The following is a 17,254-nucleotide window of genomic DNA, read 5'->3' on the forward strand; positions in this document are numbered from 1 at the left end:
TAGACTATGGATTTATATCCAGATGTGTTTCCTATTTGAAATCATGCTTTTTTTACATGTTTAAACTCACTGTAGTAAGTCCATTTAATAAAGATACTTTGATGTTAATTGAGGTCATTCCTAGCCTACTCTTGCTCACAGTAAAAAGACAGACAAAGACATTCAGACGAAGTCACAAGATGACATGTTGAAATGTATTGTGCCTATTATTTACCTGGTTCTATGCAGCCATATGCGGGACTTTAACTTCAAGCTAAATTATCATTTGGATGTGTTTACCTTCTGCTGGATTTTTCTGTGCAGTTACATTAAACTGCTAATGCAATTGCCCTGGAGAAAGAAAAGTAACTGCAATATCTTGAGGGCGTTTATATACAGCAGAAGCTACGTCCTGTTTCATCCATTAAGTAAGCAAGATTTGACAGAGAGAGAGAAAGCCATTCAGACTCGGTTTCGTATTTTTCACAATGAAACTCGTGTGCCTGAGCTTGCTCGGTGTGTACCAAAAATAGCTCAGCAAAAAGGGCTTTCCTTGAGCACTTCCATTATTCACATGATGCGGCACCTTACATAACACGAGGCCTGCACGTCATCCCACCGAGCGCCAAGCACACAGACGCCAGCGGGCAAAAATTTCCAGGGGGGACAGTGGTACCAAGTTTTTAAAAGGCAAAGTCAGGCCAAAGGAACTGATTTGGGGTTGGTTTTGTTTGGGTTTTGTTTGTTTGTTTTGTTTTGTTTTGTTTTGTTTTAAATGGGAAAGTCTATAAAATCTTAGAATATTGTTTGTGGGTTCTGACAGAGGGATTTCAATGTGATCAGAACAGCAGAGATGACCTTTGAAAATCAGTGTTACTCAATGCACCTTTTCACCTTTTTACAGATGGAAATACTGTATTATCTTAACAGTCATGGTGACCTTACTTGAGCACTTGGGGTACCCACATCTCCACCAGCAGCTCCATCCAGACACCAGCATTTCTCTGAAGCAATAGATGAGGTGTTGTTCAGTGGAGTTACCCTTTGCTGCTGTAATCACCTGGTCGCAGTCCCATCTCTTTCATTTGAAAAAATCAGTTGTGCTTCCCTTTGCTAATCTGCATGCATGTGAACCCCCCTGGCTGCAGCATTGTTATTTGTATTGCTCTGTGCTCACTGCACATGGGATTAAAGTCTGTCACAGCCTCCAGCTGCACAGTTTTTCATTTAAGCTATAAAGTATTGCTTTTAACACTAGCGATTCCGAACTTAACCCCTGTTCTTGATCACAGAGATAACCATCACACATATAATTTAGGAAGTCATCTTTGAAATTATTGTATAAATACTAGTGTACTGTGACTCATTTTGACTACTGATCATATAACATAATAATTACTGTTTTCAAAAGGGATGATTGAAGCTGTGCAAACAGAATTCTTCTGCTTCCCTGGAAACCCATCATTTTGACAAATAAGCAAATCTGTTTTGATTATTGCAAATAATATTTTTAAAATAATTTATTTTCTTTCAGGTGTGTCAATTTATATTATAATGTAATGAAACTGTACTATATCCCCAGTAACATCAGACTTTCGGCTTCTGCAGCTTTTTCCCTGTGCAAAAAGTAGTATTGTGATATACAATCAATAGGCAAGCATTTTTATTGCTGCTGATGGCTGTATTTCACTGAAAGCAGGAAGACTACACTAATGTTTAGGACTAACACTGGATGCTTCCTCCAACAGAAATGGCATCAGGAGGAAGCACTGATCACCCAAGGATTAAAGGATTTATTCTGTATGGAAAATGGCAACAGGTCCTGGCACTGAAATATTTCTCTAATGCAATGACAGGTCAATGGTTCAGCTGTAAATACAATTTCTGGACCATCAACGATACAAACCAGACTTTCCTAGAGAAACATTAACCAGTCTGATCTTTGGCTTGAGAGATCTGACAGCATCTTAATGTGCCTGGTGCTTTCATGCAATGCTCTGAGAGTTGTTGCACTAAAAAGAACAAGACCCAGCAGAAGCAATTAAGAAAGCAGGGACAGAGATATAAGCTTACAAAATTGAGAACAGTATTTTTCTTGTTTTGTAGATCTAGCTGCTAAATCCAGGGATACTGTTCAGGCATGATTTAGCACCTATTTTGGTTTTTTCCTTTCTCCAGGTTAGCACTGAATGATGCAGTGTAAATATTCAATCACCCCTTTTTCACACTGTCTCCTCTTGACTATGACTTAGATTTGCATTCAGTGTAAACTCTTGGTTCAGTGAGCAATATTTCAGCAAGTCAAGCTCCCTGGTTCTGAGACTTCTGGTGGCACCATAGCCTGTGTTGCTGTTCTCCTCTGCACATAAATGGTCTTCTCTTGAACAGAAATGTATTGAGCTGGAGCTGTAGTAACATTGCTCCAGAAACCTCTGTCCTGATATGTCTTCTCTACTTATCCCCTCTGTTCACCAAATGCACACCACTTCTGTGGTGGGAGTATTCCAGGAGAAATGAATGCCAGTGCAGCTCCAGCTCTCAAGGTTCTGCACCAGAAGTATTGCAGTGGCATGGCCCCTCTGTGTACTGCTCTGGCTGCATATGTAATATACAATATTCAAAAGCAGAAGAGAGGTTCCTGGAAGCTTTTCTTACAGAGAGGATAACCAGAGTTTACATGAACCTTAGCTGGACTGATAAGACAATGCAACACTGAGTACTTACTTGGACTGCTTTTGTAGTCATATTAGATTTCCAGTGGCAGCATAATAATATTGCTAGTCTCTTCTAGAGAGACCCTGAGTATTTTTCTTTTCATGCTCCATTTTGTGCATATGCAAATATGATTACTTCTACAATAGAAAGCATCCAGAAATGAAGGCTTTCTTCTACTGCTTGACACTGTGTACAATTTATTGCATTGAGAACCCTCCACCCTAAATTTCCATGTACCATGAACACTGTTTTTTGTTTTGATTTTGCAAGCTACTAATTCCTTTTACAGCGTACAAAATCCACTGAAATAATCTGCATCTTATAATCACATAACTTTACAGAGCTTGATCAAAGTCAGAGGTCCATTAAAGCTCCAAATCTGCTCAGGCAATGTTTTTTACTGGGAAATGAAGTCCTAAATTATTTAAATCCAGGTCCCATTTTATTTAAATAAAAATATTCAGCCAGCCACCAGTAGCAAGCAGTGAGTGGCACACTAAGCTCATTCTTCTGTCAATGATTTTATTACCTCTACAACTCACCCCTAATCTGGATCTATCAGATGCTAGCATGTTGCTTCTGATCTGCTACACATCCCATTGTGTAAAAGATTTCAACCCCGTGGATCTTACCCAAGCAAACAAAAATAAACAAATTAAATACATTTTTTTTCATTCATAGCTATTCATACTTCACTAAGCAGGGCTCAGAACATCATGAGGAGGAATACTGCAGGTTGATATCATGGAATAAATACCAGACTCATAAAAATACATTTCATTATACATATTAGTTTTTTTGTTAATTATCTTAAAGATGACACAATGTGGGAATTACTGTCTCAAGGCATTTCCTAGGCTTCTGCCCCCCCACTGACCCTATATTTATACAGGACCACGCTACCAAATATACATGCACTTTGCTTGAGAGGTTTGGGATGGAGGTGGCACAAGACAGCCATGGAAAAAACAAGCATAAGGATGCACCACAAGAGCGTACAACATTGAACTGCTGTTCATGCTGGGGACAGGACTGTGTATTTTGTGGGGACATTTCGCAAAGAAAATGCAAGAGACTGCTAGTGATGCCATCAAAATCATTCATTTTTTCTGATTCATGACATCGTTGCACATTCTTGTTGCACTCTCTTGCTTTCTCTTTCTCACTACAGTTTTACCCTTGAGCTTGAATTGCCGATCTGATTCACTGTCCCATGAGCTGGTGACTCTTTGCTCCGCAAGCCATTCATGCGCCGCACGGACTCGACGCTTTCATTCCCAGCAGTCATAGCCTGTGCCTGTCCCCAGAGTGTCAGCATAGACAGCAGCAGCAGCAAGAATGAGAATAGCACAGCAGTAACACGACACATACACACACACACACAACAGGCAGAGAGAAGAATGGCTCAGTTAGAGAAGACCGTCATGCAAAACAATGTGAATCACTTTCAAGGCAAAATAAACTGAGAAAATTGAGAGAGACAAATCAGAATAAAGAGAAAACACCTCCTGAAGAGATAGTCTTGGTGACATTATTTCCTGTTTTGAAATTCATGCAATCAAACTAATAGGAAATGTGGAAACAAGCCTGTGCAAATGGATAGGTGTCTCTTACTCCAGCAGAATGTTTTCTTGTATTTAATTAGGACATTAGTCATTCTGCAAAGAATTCATGTGGTGACTAGCTTAGGATAGATACAGATCTTCTGGCAACTTGGTTTGAAATAACTTTATCTTAATAGTCACCAGAATAATTATTCCCACAGCATGAATGACCACTTCTGTGCATAAAAACCTCATAATCCTTGAGCGATGACACTGGGTACTGTTACTTACCAATGGTGGTCTCTTGCCTGCTTGTTCATCTCTAAAAGAAGACCTTGTATCCAAAACTGAAATTTCAGGCCTCATATAGCAGCTTCTGCTGCTGCTATGATGGTTTAGGAAACAAAGGCTTTCAGTGACAGTGCATCTGGCATGTGTGCCTGCAGCCACCAAGCACTTCTGCTGTCTTTGTAATCTAATGTTAACAGGAATTTCAATGCACCTGGTAACAATATTAAACCAGAGAACAGCACTGGATTGCTTTCCAGAGCATCCATCAAACATTACGTTGGCTACAGAACATTTATTAGACAGACCTGTCAAAATGTAAATGCCCTGTGTCATTGTCATCATCCCTCTTGCAAAGGAAACCACTATTTGCAGCTTGAAGCCCTCATGCAGCTCAAGAAATATTTACTTAATCTAGAAATGCGCATGTACAGTGTAAACCTAAATGTTTCTACTGATACTGGAAACCAGTGACATGGATAGAGGAAGGATGAAGCCTTTATGATTTGGGGAATTAACATAACTGGGCTAAAATTCATTTCAATGCCTATTTTTGTCCTGCCATTTACCTAAGAAAAAAATCAGGAAAGATGGACAGACTTCCTAAAAATATTTCTAGACTGACATCTAGGTTAAAAATTTGCCTCTCTTCTACTTGTCAGTCACTGGTTTAAAAAGATGTGACAATTATACTGACACATAGGCGCTTTTTTTTTTACAAATCTGAAGTTTGTATCAGTAACAAACTGTGAAACAGTAGTTGAGAGGAATTTCTCCTAATCCTTCTCTTCTTTAAAGTGGCCATGTTTCCTATTCAGCTGGGAAAGCCACAAGTTGCTGGTGGTTTAAAAGTGAGAACAGAACTGCCAATAACTCTGCAATGAGCTACCCTAAGGAATCTCCCATTTTAGCATGACTAGCTAGAGTTGCACTAGTTGCACAAGCATGGGCTGATGTCAACACATATGGGTGATGTCAAAGAAATAATATTGCTCCTTTATCTATCTATCTATGTCATTGCTTCCAAGGTTTCCTTATGCATTGGTGGGTGCCATGCAATGGCACAATATTTGTAAAGGTGCTGCTGGCTCAGCAATTGCAAGAAGAGAATAAAATTCTTGGAACCAGCGATTAGCCTATTGACATTTATCAATAACTTCATAAAGTGCAAATAAACCCAGTGGCTAGTTATCAACTCTTTATCAAGGAGTAACCACTCAAAAGCAAACTTTAGAATGAGACTCTCCTGCAAGGGCAAGAAGAACTGAGGTAAGAAATAAACTGCACATCCACATGTTGTTAGGACAGACTCAGTCACCCCAAGTGAGGAGCACATTTACCTTGTTTTGTCTTCGTTGCCTTCTTCGAAGCCTCAGAAACTCCTTATGCTGCCGTGAAACAAAGTTGACTGCTGCATATTCCAGTAATGCAGCAAAGACAAAGAGAAGGCACACGGCCATCCAGATGTCAATAGCTTTTACATAGGAGACCTAGAAAGAAGTAGGATACAGCATGTTACATTTCAAATCTCTTCAGAATCTGAAGATATTGACATGAAAAAATAAACGTATTTCTGCACAGCATGAGTTCCAGTTGTTCAGTGAGATGGTTTTCTTTCTTTATGTTTTGGTCTGTTAGTTTATTGGCTTATAACAAATAAATAAACCAAGTATCAGAAAAATGCGTGTTCACAAGTAATACACAAATTATGAGCTACTGCCATTAGGAACAGAATCAGGATTAGTCTTACAAAAGTGCTCCAATAGTCATAATCACAGCTTATCAGAAAATATATTAATACAAGGCATGATACAATACCTATTGAAAAACAACTGCATAAATTTTATATGTATCATTTTTTAATCTTTTATGAACCAATTACTATATTGATTAATTAGCTATGTTTGATATCTGCAACCTCAAATTAAACTGTATCTGTGCTGTATCCTACGGGTTGCTGTTACTTTACTACTTAAATATCTGCTCCTATTTACTTGACCCTTATCCAACAACTCCATAAGAAAAATACATTTTCATTGACATTATCTACTGCAATTACCCGAATACCAGATGCTTCTGTTCTAATAAAAGTTGATTCTGATTTAAATTGACTGGTCCACAATAAAATCAGGTATATTACAGCACTGCAGTGTCACAAGATATATTACCCACACTGGGCCAAACACTAGCAAATTAATGAGCTACACACTTTGCATATCAAAGGAATGTTGTCCTCCATATCTGTATTTGGTCTCTGTGTTCCGTTGTAGTCTTGCAGTTTTGAAGCAGAGATCTTACGATTAGGCAACAGCAGGTGTTCTCTTTTGTTTATCAGGTATTACATCAAGGGTGGAATTAAAAAAAAAATCTGACTTTTAATGTAAAAAACGTACATTTCAGCTTGTTGTCTAAACTACTTTGATATAAATAAATCAAGTAGTGAGTTAGAACAGGAATTTCTAGGATGTTACACATCTGAACTCTTTCTGGTGTTTTCTCTACAACGAGGTGAGTTACACCCAATCAGTGTTTCTTCACCTTCCTGTCTGTAACGAGGAGCTTAGAACCATAGTCTAAGCATAGACACATGCGGCTTCACTCAGTTGCCTAAATAAAAGCATCACGCATTGCCACAGTAGGTACCTAGCCTCCATTTATTAATCCAGCAAAGTACAAATCTCCAGTATACTAACCAGTCCTCTGGAGATGTCTGATACCCAAGATCACCTCAAACGGAACCACTAGATAAATGAATCAAGATAAGCAAAATCGATCATACCTAAACTCTGAGAAAGTATATTAAAATGCATTTGACATCTGAGTAATAACCTGTAGGCCAAGCATTTCAAAGCATACAGTGGTGTGAAAAGACAGCAGAAATGGGTGTGTTGTGCATCTAACTCTAATGTTCATGAGACCTGGTCTCCACCTCGGAAAACTCCCCATCTACCCTTTGAAAACACTATTGAAAATGGTCTTGTTCTTATGGCTGTGGCTACCATTTCATGCTGAATGGAAACACACCTATTTCAGTAGATTTCACTCCTATTTGCCATGTGCTTGAATAGCGTCACCTTTAAAGTCTGTAGAAAATGTTTCCATCGAAGTAAAATGGAATATGCTGCACTATTTGCTCCAGCAAGCAATGTGTGAGCAGAGGAACTGGCATTTAAAGCATGACAGAGAAGATACAGACCTCCATCCAGCAGATCCTGAACACTGAGTCGCAAAATTTAGAGGAGCCAAGTACTATTATGCAGCTTTGTTCGATGGGATTTCAGTAACTCAGGCTATAATGCAGCTCCACCCTGCAATGCCCATAATACAACTTGCATAAGGCTGAGATGAAAGAGGAAGATTTAGCAAATTAAGGTGACACTACAAATCTGTGCCTTTCAATTAGATACACAGCAGGTCTGCATTGCTCTCTCCCATACATAAAAAAATAATAAATAAATTCACAAGTTACATCCTTAATGAGCAGCTCTGAAACCCAGTGAAAACTTGACAATGCCCCAGACACTCCGTGAGACGCAGTAGGAATCAAGTCACTGGAATTTGTGTAAAATGCAGCTGAATTTAAGTTGTTTGTTACCTTCCTTGAAGGGCCAGCTTCTTTTCCTTTACAAGTGCCCTTAGGAGATGTATTAGACATGCACAAACAGCTGGACTCTGCTGCCAGAGACAGCACAATGCAGGGAGTTGAAGCTACAAGAATCAGCATTTCTGACAGTGCAAATCCTGTCCTAGTGGGCTTAAAGCAGGGAAGGCAAAATACTAAAGGAAGCCCTGAGTTAGCCTTCCTGCCACTTACACAGTGCTGCCATAAATGGCATCCTCACAGTTGCTGAGCCAGCTGGATTATTTTAACTCCAGCCTGCTGCGCTAGAATCAGAGGATCACAATATTCTTGGCAGGTATGTGGCTTGTTTTCTTGTTTAGCCATTGCCATACCATGACGCAGCTTTCAATGAGAAAACAGAAAAAAATTGTTTCCAACAACAGATAAAACGAAATAACTGGGAAAGTCCTGCAATGAGTGAAGGTTAAGCCCTTTGTTTTCATATAACTTTACATAATTTTATGCAATTTTATCTTTGTATTCCTGGTATGTACAGAATTATGTTGCTAAAAGCCTTAAAACCCCTACAATTTTCTGAAGCCAGACTTCTTCCTAGCTACCCCTGTGCATGGAAAATGACATGGATCTATTGCACAGAGCCTAGGAAGCCCTCATCTAGTACACATTTCCAAAGTGTACTCACTCCTAAAGTGCGTGCTCAGATTTTAGACCACAACTTCAGTATCTAAAGCATGTACAATGCAAAGTTTCAGTGGATTTTAGGGTCTGTGTCAGTTTTAGCTGACTTAAAACTGTCTCTTCCTTCAACTGGGAAATGGTCACATCTACCAGATTGCAAAGTGATCTGAAATGAATATCTCTCAGCCACCCCTCCTAAAGAGGGGTCCCATCTTGTATGAAAACACTGAAAATTGCATTTGCGTGGGGACTGGGAACAGTCTCCCCTTCCTAGACACAAGTCTTGAGCAGTGGAATTTGATGTTATTCTCTTTGATGTGTTCAAAACACTTGCAGGGATTGAGAAGGCCCTAGCACAGAGGATTTCATGGTGCTTGAACACTTTCCTCAGTGAGATGAGCACAGAAAAGCAGTGAATGTGATCTGCACATTCCAGATGAGCGTTATAGCCACTTGCCTGTCAGATATGGTAGCTTCTTACTGCAATGTCTCACATATGAATGAAATATCTTTTTCTAGGAATTCATCAGCCATTTCTCACTTATACTCACAGAAAACTCTCCTTTTGGCAGGCTCTAGTGGGCATCTCATTCCTAGGATCTTTTTTCTCCTTTGCACTGTGTAAGGAACCTTTCATATCGAATTTTCAGTTAAAAATACTGCTGAGTGACATGCTCTTAGGAGCTGAGGTCTGCACAACTAAGTGCTGTGTGATATCCTAGGGACATCCATTGCTTTGGGAGATTTTTTCAGCACACTCAAAACCAGTGTTATCAGCTATGTTTCTTCTCAAATCACAGTATAGCACAAGAACTTACAGGTTTGCTCAACTAAAAGCTTACATGACCTGCTTTGGTAAGGACTCCTCAAACAAAACTGTTTCTCCAGCTTCCTTAGCTAGCATGTCCATGCTCCATAGTCACTACTGAGTATATGTGGGACAGTATAAACACTCATTATTTTTGAGAAGGTTTCATCTCATGTAACTGAAAACATTTTATGTACGTGTTCTTTTTTTATTTTTAATTAGTAGCAAGAAATAAGCATTTGTAGGACAAAATGCATCTAAGTGGAAGGTAGATATCTGCACTATAGTCAACTGAACTGTATCTTAAAATGACTGGAGTTTTGGGTGGCTGTTTCAGGTATATATATCTGCTTGATTATATGCCACCTTTGCTTAGAAAAAGCCAGGAAATCATCTCTGTTAGCTAGTATCTTGATGTAACCCTAAGTAGAACAGAACAGAATCACAGAAGATATCCCACGTGAGCCTATATAATAGAGACTGTTTCCTAAGTATTTGCCACTTTTCCCTTAATTTCATTTACAGGATAGAACCCAAGGTCTGCAGTAACACTATGAATTCAAAGTTGACATTATCAACCTACCAAATATAAAAGGAAATTTAGTGATTTTTTTTTTCAAAGGTAGGCCCTGTAACACTTCCTCTGAAATGCCTGTAGCCCCAGTAGCACACTGACTCAATTTACTTTGCAGTACTTTTGTAAGTGGATATTTGGAAACTGCCTCATTCAGCATTATCATGCTCAGAAAACATGACAATATTTTCTCAACCTTTTCTTTCTTTAAATAGCTGCTCCATTTTTTACTGCATTTTGCAGAGATTCCTATATAATGTTATTTAGAGCAGAAGATGTAATGGTTCTCAGTAATAAAATAATAATTTATGTCAATTATTCAGATGCTCTGTAAGTGGTTTAGTGCCAGCTAGTGAGCAGCCATGCCTGCTATGTAAATAAAAGACCAACTTTTGCTCTACACAGCACTGTTGTAGAATCAATAGCTCCAGTGAAACTAATGGAAATGAAAGTCCAAGGAGTATTACACTGCTCATGAAGGACTTGCAAAGATGAAATCTTGCACTTTTCCAGCTGTTTACTTTAGGACTGTGACTCTTTCAAAGCTTCTGGGTACCTTTCAGCATATCACCATGTGTCACCACCAGAACAAAGAGTTCTCTCGTGGAGAGAAGTCAGGGGAAAACATGGTCATAGGTGCTCCAGCAGAGCAGCTGTCATTTGTTGACATTTGTGAATCAACACAAATATGAGCTCTATTTCTGCTGCAGCACCAGCCTCAGGGGACTCCAGACAACTGCTTTGACTCTGATTCTGTCAAACAGGTGTAAAATGGAAATAAAGATGCACCCACTCTCTCCCAGAGTTCTGCATTGTGGGTATAACTTCAACATGCAGTGCTAGGTGCTTAGCATGTGTTGAAATGCATAAAATCACTTATTTTTGTTGATAGGATCTTATTAAAATATCTTTGACTTGTGATATGAAATCCCAAACCTCTGCTTTTGCACAACAACACAAGGGAAGATTTTTTTTTAAATAAGAACATTTTCAGCTACTGGAAAATATCAACATTTAAATTTCTCCCATGCAACAAAAGAGCCGCTTGGGAAAAAAAGGTTCAGAAAATGTTTCAGATTGGAAAGGTGGATATAGAACAAAGTAACATTTTAAATCAAAACTGAAACAAAAGTTGAGTAAAACTGCCTTCCAGTACAAGGGCGTTCATGTTGCACTAATTTTTTTATTTTTTTAAATAAAAAAACTTAAATGAAATTCTGTTATCATAGAAATTACTACATTTTTATTTCAAATCTTGAATTTGTAAATATATTAATAGCTCTTTCCTGCATATCAGCTTTAAATAGCTGAAACTGAAGTTACCACCCCTGATTTCATCAGAATTTCCAGGCAAAGAAGCTTCTGAATTAAGAACATACTGTCAGCTGCTATGACAAAGAATTTTCTCTTTCTCTCTCTCTTATTCTGGATATTTATTTTCACCCAATTCTTTCATCCCCATGAAATATTGTAATTCTAAAACAATTTCATATTTAAGATACAAATTACTTTCCCCGTCCTAAAACCTCAGTCATTTCATACTACTCTGTTGGTGCAACACTTTCCAGCTAATTATCCTTCACACTATGCAATTTTAAAGGGTCATAATAATGGTGCAATATCCTGACAGGTCAGGTCAATGAGAGTTTTTAGCTTCATGGATGATAAAACAGGAAGTCTTTTAGATTCCATCACTCTTTCACCTGGTAAGGAAATATTCATGAAGTGTTCAGTGGAGGCTGAGTAAAGCAAGTGTCCCTCACAGCTGGCTTTGGGACCTGTACTCAAACGGAGCTGCTTCTGCAGGGGAAGGAATGAGAATGAAATCCCATCCTACCTTTTGAGGTGAAATGGTATTAAAATCAAGTTCCAAATGTTCCACTACAGAACTAAACTACTTCCACAGAGTAAAATGTCTGTTCTGAAATGATAGTATAACTTACTTAGTTTGTTTGTTGGAAGAAGGAAAAAATGACAATATTTGGTGAGTAAAAACTCTTTCCAGTTATTTTCTCCCTCTTTACTTGGCTCTTCAGAGACACCACCTGGAGCACTGTGTTCAATTCTGGAGCCCAAAATAGAAGAAGGACATGGAACTCCTGAAAAGAGTCCAGAGGAGGGCCATAAAGATAATCAGAGGGGCTGAAGCAACTCTCCTGTGAAGACAGGCTGAGAGATTTGGGGTTCTTCAGCCTGGAGAAGAGAAGGCTTCAGAGAGACCTTATAGTGGCCTTCCAGTACCTGAAGGGGCTACAGGGAAGCTGGGGAGGGACTTTTTACAAGGGCATGGAGTGATAGGACAAGGGGTACTTTCTTAAAACTGGAGGAGTGGAGTCTTAGGTTAGACATTAGGAAGGAATTCTGCACTGTGAGGATGGTGAGACACTGGAACAGGTTGCTCAGGGATGTTGTGGCTGCCCCCTCCCTGGAAGGGTTCAAGGCCAGGTTGGATGGGGCTCTGAGCGACCTAGTATTGGGCTCCCTACCCAAGCAGAGAGGTTGGAACTAGGTGATCTTTAAGGTGCCTTCCAACTCAAACCCATTCTATAAATCTATGATTATTTTAATGAGATTACTCTATTTTTTAAATTAAGAAAAAGATTTTGTTCAATCTTTTTTTTTTTCAGAAACATCTACTTCATCTTCCATTTTTAAATCATATGTGAACATGTCTCAAAACAAAACAAGAAGCAATCAAGACATATTTAATTTAAAAACACTGAAACAAACAATCCCACACTCTCTCCATTATTCAAATTCCATCTGAAAGTACCCAATTAATTTAGCAGGGACTCATATGTTGTTCCAGTCACCCAAAGTTGCCTTTTGCAATGAATAAACTATTAATCTAAAATTTTTTGCTCTATTTCTATCAGTGGTTGTGCAAAGTCATGAGAGGGTAACCCTCCTACCCACTGCTGATGCAGAAAAAATGCAGATTGTACTCAAACCAGGAAAAGTATGGAAACTATTTTTTGTTTGGTTTGGTTTTTCTTCAAAGGTGAAGTAAGTTTTTCTTCAAATCTTTGAAGATGATAAGAGGGATAAGATATTTACAAAGGTGCTCAGAGAGATTACCCAGAGCAGGGGTCAGAGAGATGACCACAAGATGCTGCAGATACAGAACCAGTTTGTGAGTGGTGACTGCTACGGCTGTGCCAGTTCAATCCCACTCACCCTGAAGAAAGGGAGCAAGATGCTCCTCACCTTCAGACTGGGGCCAGCCCCCAAGAAACTACAGGTATTACTCAAGGCATCCACAACATGTGACTAACGCCTGATTCAGATGACACAGGACTGTGTTATAGTGCATCCTGCAGGACATGATAAAGGGAGAGTGGAGCAGTAACTGCCCACCCAAGACTGAGACTTCTTTAAATTATGTAACTCTACAAAAAAAATAAACTTGTTTTACAGGTAAAGGAAAGCCATTTTGAAGAATAAATAAAGTGCTTATTTTTGACACAGGCTGTGTCTATTCATACTATATGATCTATTTTCTCAAACAGCATATTTCCACCTTTGAGAAATGTAAACCCATAAATACAGAATCAGTTATCAGATTGATAAAGCCAATACTGCTTGTTTTTCCTTCCCAAGGGCACACGAAGCATTGGCATAATCATGTGTCATTTTATGCAATCATATTTTGTAGCTGCCTTGTATTTCCTATTCCTGACAATTTATTCTTTCTGTACAGGAAATTTAAGCAGGATCTACGATTTCCACTTCAAAAGCTTTTGGCTTCCTTGAAAACAGTGAGACTGTTTTTCAGGCATAAAGAAACAAATAATCTGAGTAATAGCTTAAAGCAGTTTTTCTAACGAAGCAGATTATGATGAGAAAACAAAGGCTTGTGCTTTTCACACATAAAGGTGCTGGTGCTCAACTTGGGAGAAAACTGGGCGATTTTATTATGCATTGATAATGCAGGAACAAACTGACCTCAGATAATGTGAAAGGAGTAACACTAATTGAAATTGTAAGCAGGGTCAAAAGCCCACTTTTGCAAACAGGTGGTCAGCTGTGTATTGTATCACTTTTCACTAAGATGACAGCAAAGTGGAAATGTCTCTTATATCTAGGCCAGGAGTTCAAGTCTGGATCAGACCACTACAGAAAGTGGTAAAAAAAAAGGTACAGAAGGAAAACAGGAGGTTCTGGTGACTCTCCCCAGGAACTGTGCTGAGTTCATGCCTTGTAAACAAGGGTATAGTGGAACTAGGATTGAGCAGATCCACGTCAGTATGTGTCATGGTCAGATGCACAGAAGGACTAAATAATAAAGGAACTAGTTATTTCTTTCCAATTTTCTATTTTCAGCCTCCCAAGAAGATAGATTTTAGAGAGATTTAAAACTATAAAAGAGAGAAGTGTGCGTGTGGGAAATATAAATACATGTGTTCATCATTAACTAGGACTCTGGCATCCCCCAGGGCACTGCTGATTTTTCTCTTTGCCCTGATCCTGAAAAACACTGGGCAAGGACAGATCAGGGGATACCATCATTGTCACCAGTTCAGCTATATCCTCAACACCTTGTGGAAATAGGAAATTGTGGTTCTTGTCACTCTCCAGCCTTGTTACCTCTCTCTGCCTTTTGATAAAAAGAGTCTGGCTTAACTGGCCAACAAAAGTGTGCTCTACAGTAGTTGCAGTCCCAGAAGCAGCTAAACCTACCTCAATGTCATAGTCAGAGGTGGTATGGTTTTGTCAGATCCCAGACAAGCCAGTAAGACCAACAGTCTGCACTTGAGCTGTTTCAGAAGAAGACCTGTAACACCAAGCATCAGCTTCTTGACACTAATATTCTTCACACCTCTGCTCTTTTCTTCAATCCCACTTCTATGTTTTGCCTTCTTCTGTCTTCAAGAAATTGGCCTTGTAGAATCATAGAACTGTTCAGGTTGGAAAAGACACTTGGGATCACCAAGCCTAACCATCATCCCTACTCTACAAAGTTCTCCCCTAAACCATATCCACCAACACCACATCCAAATGACCCTTAAACACATCCAGGGATAGTGACTCAACCACCACCCTGGGCAGCCTATTCCAGTGTCTGACCACTCTTTCTGTGAATCTTTTTTTCCTAATGTCCAGTCTAAACCTACCCTGTTGCAGCTTGAATAGGCATTGAATAGGAGCTCACGACCATTTGACTGAATCTTTTTCTTTTTTCCTCCAAAAAACAGCCAGACTTCCAATAAAGCTTTCTACAGCCAAAGGGAAAAACAATCCTTCTGCTCCCACACAAAAATAGGATCCTCTGTGCAGACAGACTCTGCACAGGTTATGACAGCATCTCACTGCCCCACCAATTTATCCTACAGTTTTGGCTTGTGAATAAAGGAAGGCAGAAAAACAAGCTCATGTTGGCAGTAATAAAATAAATAATACAAATATTTGTGACAGTTCTGTGTATGGACCAAAGAAAGCAATAAACAGATTTGTGAAACCATGGTGATCAGTTTATGAAGGTGACAAATAAGGATTGATATCCCTGCTACAAGGAAGCAGCTTCTTATTGGTAAGTAATTGAAAGAAATTTATCACACAGAAACATCCCCATATCCAGCTGAGATCAATGAAAACTGAGAATTATATGTAGTTGCATTAAGAAACAGAAAAATACAGATAGGGGCAGGCTCTGTAGCTAGATGACAATGTCAGGTCTCATTTACAATAGAAGTTTCTGACCCATTCTTCCTAGTGAAATAATAATTTAAAAATATTAAATATATTTCCTTAATGTCATTAAATGCCCACTTTACTTGAACTCTAAGTGGTAAATTCTTCAGTGGATTAGAGTTTGGATAAAAACAATCACAAAGGAGAAAAAACTGAGGAAGATTGAAGAGGAGGCACAAAACCATGATTGCACGATTGCTAGCAAAACCCTCTGGCAGGATTTTGAAACAATGTCATTAAATTCATAAACGGAGTGAAATGCTGATACTTACCAAAGGAGCATTTATAGTTAAGATTCATTTGAACTATGAAACCAATGTGGTATGTGTCTGAGTACAGTCAGAGTATCTACTTTTAAAGTGCCAGCTTTTGTTCTGTGATTACAGTTCTCTGAAATGTATTGGTTTGGTGGGGTTTTTTATGATTTGTTTTGGTTTGGTTTTTTGTTTGTTTGTTTTGGTTTGGTTTGTTTTGGTTTTTGGTTGGTTGGTTTTTTATTTGCTTGTTTTCAAACAGAACATTAACTCAGGTTCAGGAAACCTTTTCCATTTCCTCTTAAGATGTAAAATTGTCTCAGCCTCCTCTGGTGAAAAGTAGTCTTCATTCAGTTCAGCAGCAATCAGACGCAGTTATTACCCCTGCTGCCTGGTTAGGAAGAATTGCACCAAATTGCATCATTCTTTGACTTTTGAAGAGTTAACTGACTCAGTACATGACTGTTATCAAACAACTGGTCAGGGTTTTATTTTTGTAGTAGCAGGAACAAATCTCTTCCTTTCATGTAAACCAAGAAAGAGTCACAGAACAGGTGGATGGCAGTGCAACTGCTGTGATCAATACTAAGAACATTTGCATCTATCCGCACATTTTTTGGTATTATTTTTCCATTGGGTGGCATGAAAATTGTGTTAAAGCTCAGACGACTGCAGAACATTCTACAGCATCCTTTCTGTGCTGTATTTCCTTTTGCAGTCACAACTAAGTGAACCAGTAAAAGTAATTCATTGACTGAAACAAACAACAAAACCCTAAAATTAGAAAAAGGATGCCTAGGGCAATGTGTCTTTTTTTCCTTTCACACTTGGTCTCTGCTGTTTGTGAATAGAAAGTTGGATTTTCTAATTCTTCTCTGAGATTATGTTCCTAAATTATAGATTTTCTCAGGACTTTTGATAATGTAATTTAGTGGGAAAAGGCATATGTTTATTTTTATGACTGCTGGTCTCTTCAGATCAGAGATGGGTAAATTAAGTTAATCCTTTGGTCAGAGAAAATTGCTTTACTACTACTAAACATAACATCAGAGTAAGACAAGTGAGAATGGGATGGTTGACTATGTTACTTGGTATGTCAATATGGTTCTTTCTTGATTATTATTTGATCAGTTACTTACA

At 38.7% G+C, this 17,254-nt stretch overlaps 1 protein-coding gene across 2 annotated transcripts in view; it reads right to left on the reverse strand.

Annotated features, from left to right (window-relative positions):
- The window catches only part of GLRA2 (glycine receptor, alpha 2), a 131,706-nt gene that overhangs the window by 25,714 nt on the left and 88,738 nt on the right, over nt 1-17,254 (reverse strand). For both annotated transcript variants that reach the window (XM_010008562.1, XM_010008561.1), the window contains exon 8: nt 5,867-6,016. In XM_010008562.1, the coding sequence (XP_010006864.1) occupies nt 5,867-6,016 (150 nt within the window). The remainder of the gene's footprint in view (nt 1-5,866; nt 6,017-17,254) is intronic.

The sequence above is a fragment of the Chaetura pelagica genome, unplaced genomic scaffold, assembly GCF_000747805.2.
Source record: "Chaetura pelagica isolate M959 unplaced genomic scaffold, ChaPel_1.0 scaffold722, whole genome shotgun sequence".
NCBI classification, from domain to species: Eukaryota; Metazoa; Chordata; class Aves; order Apodiformes; family Apodidae; genus Chaetura; species Chaetura pelagica.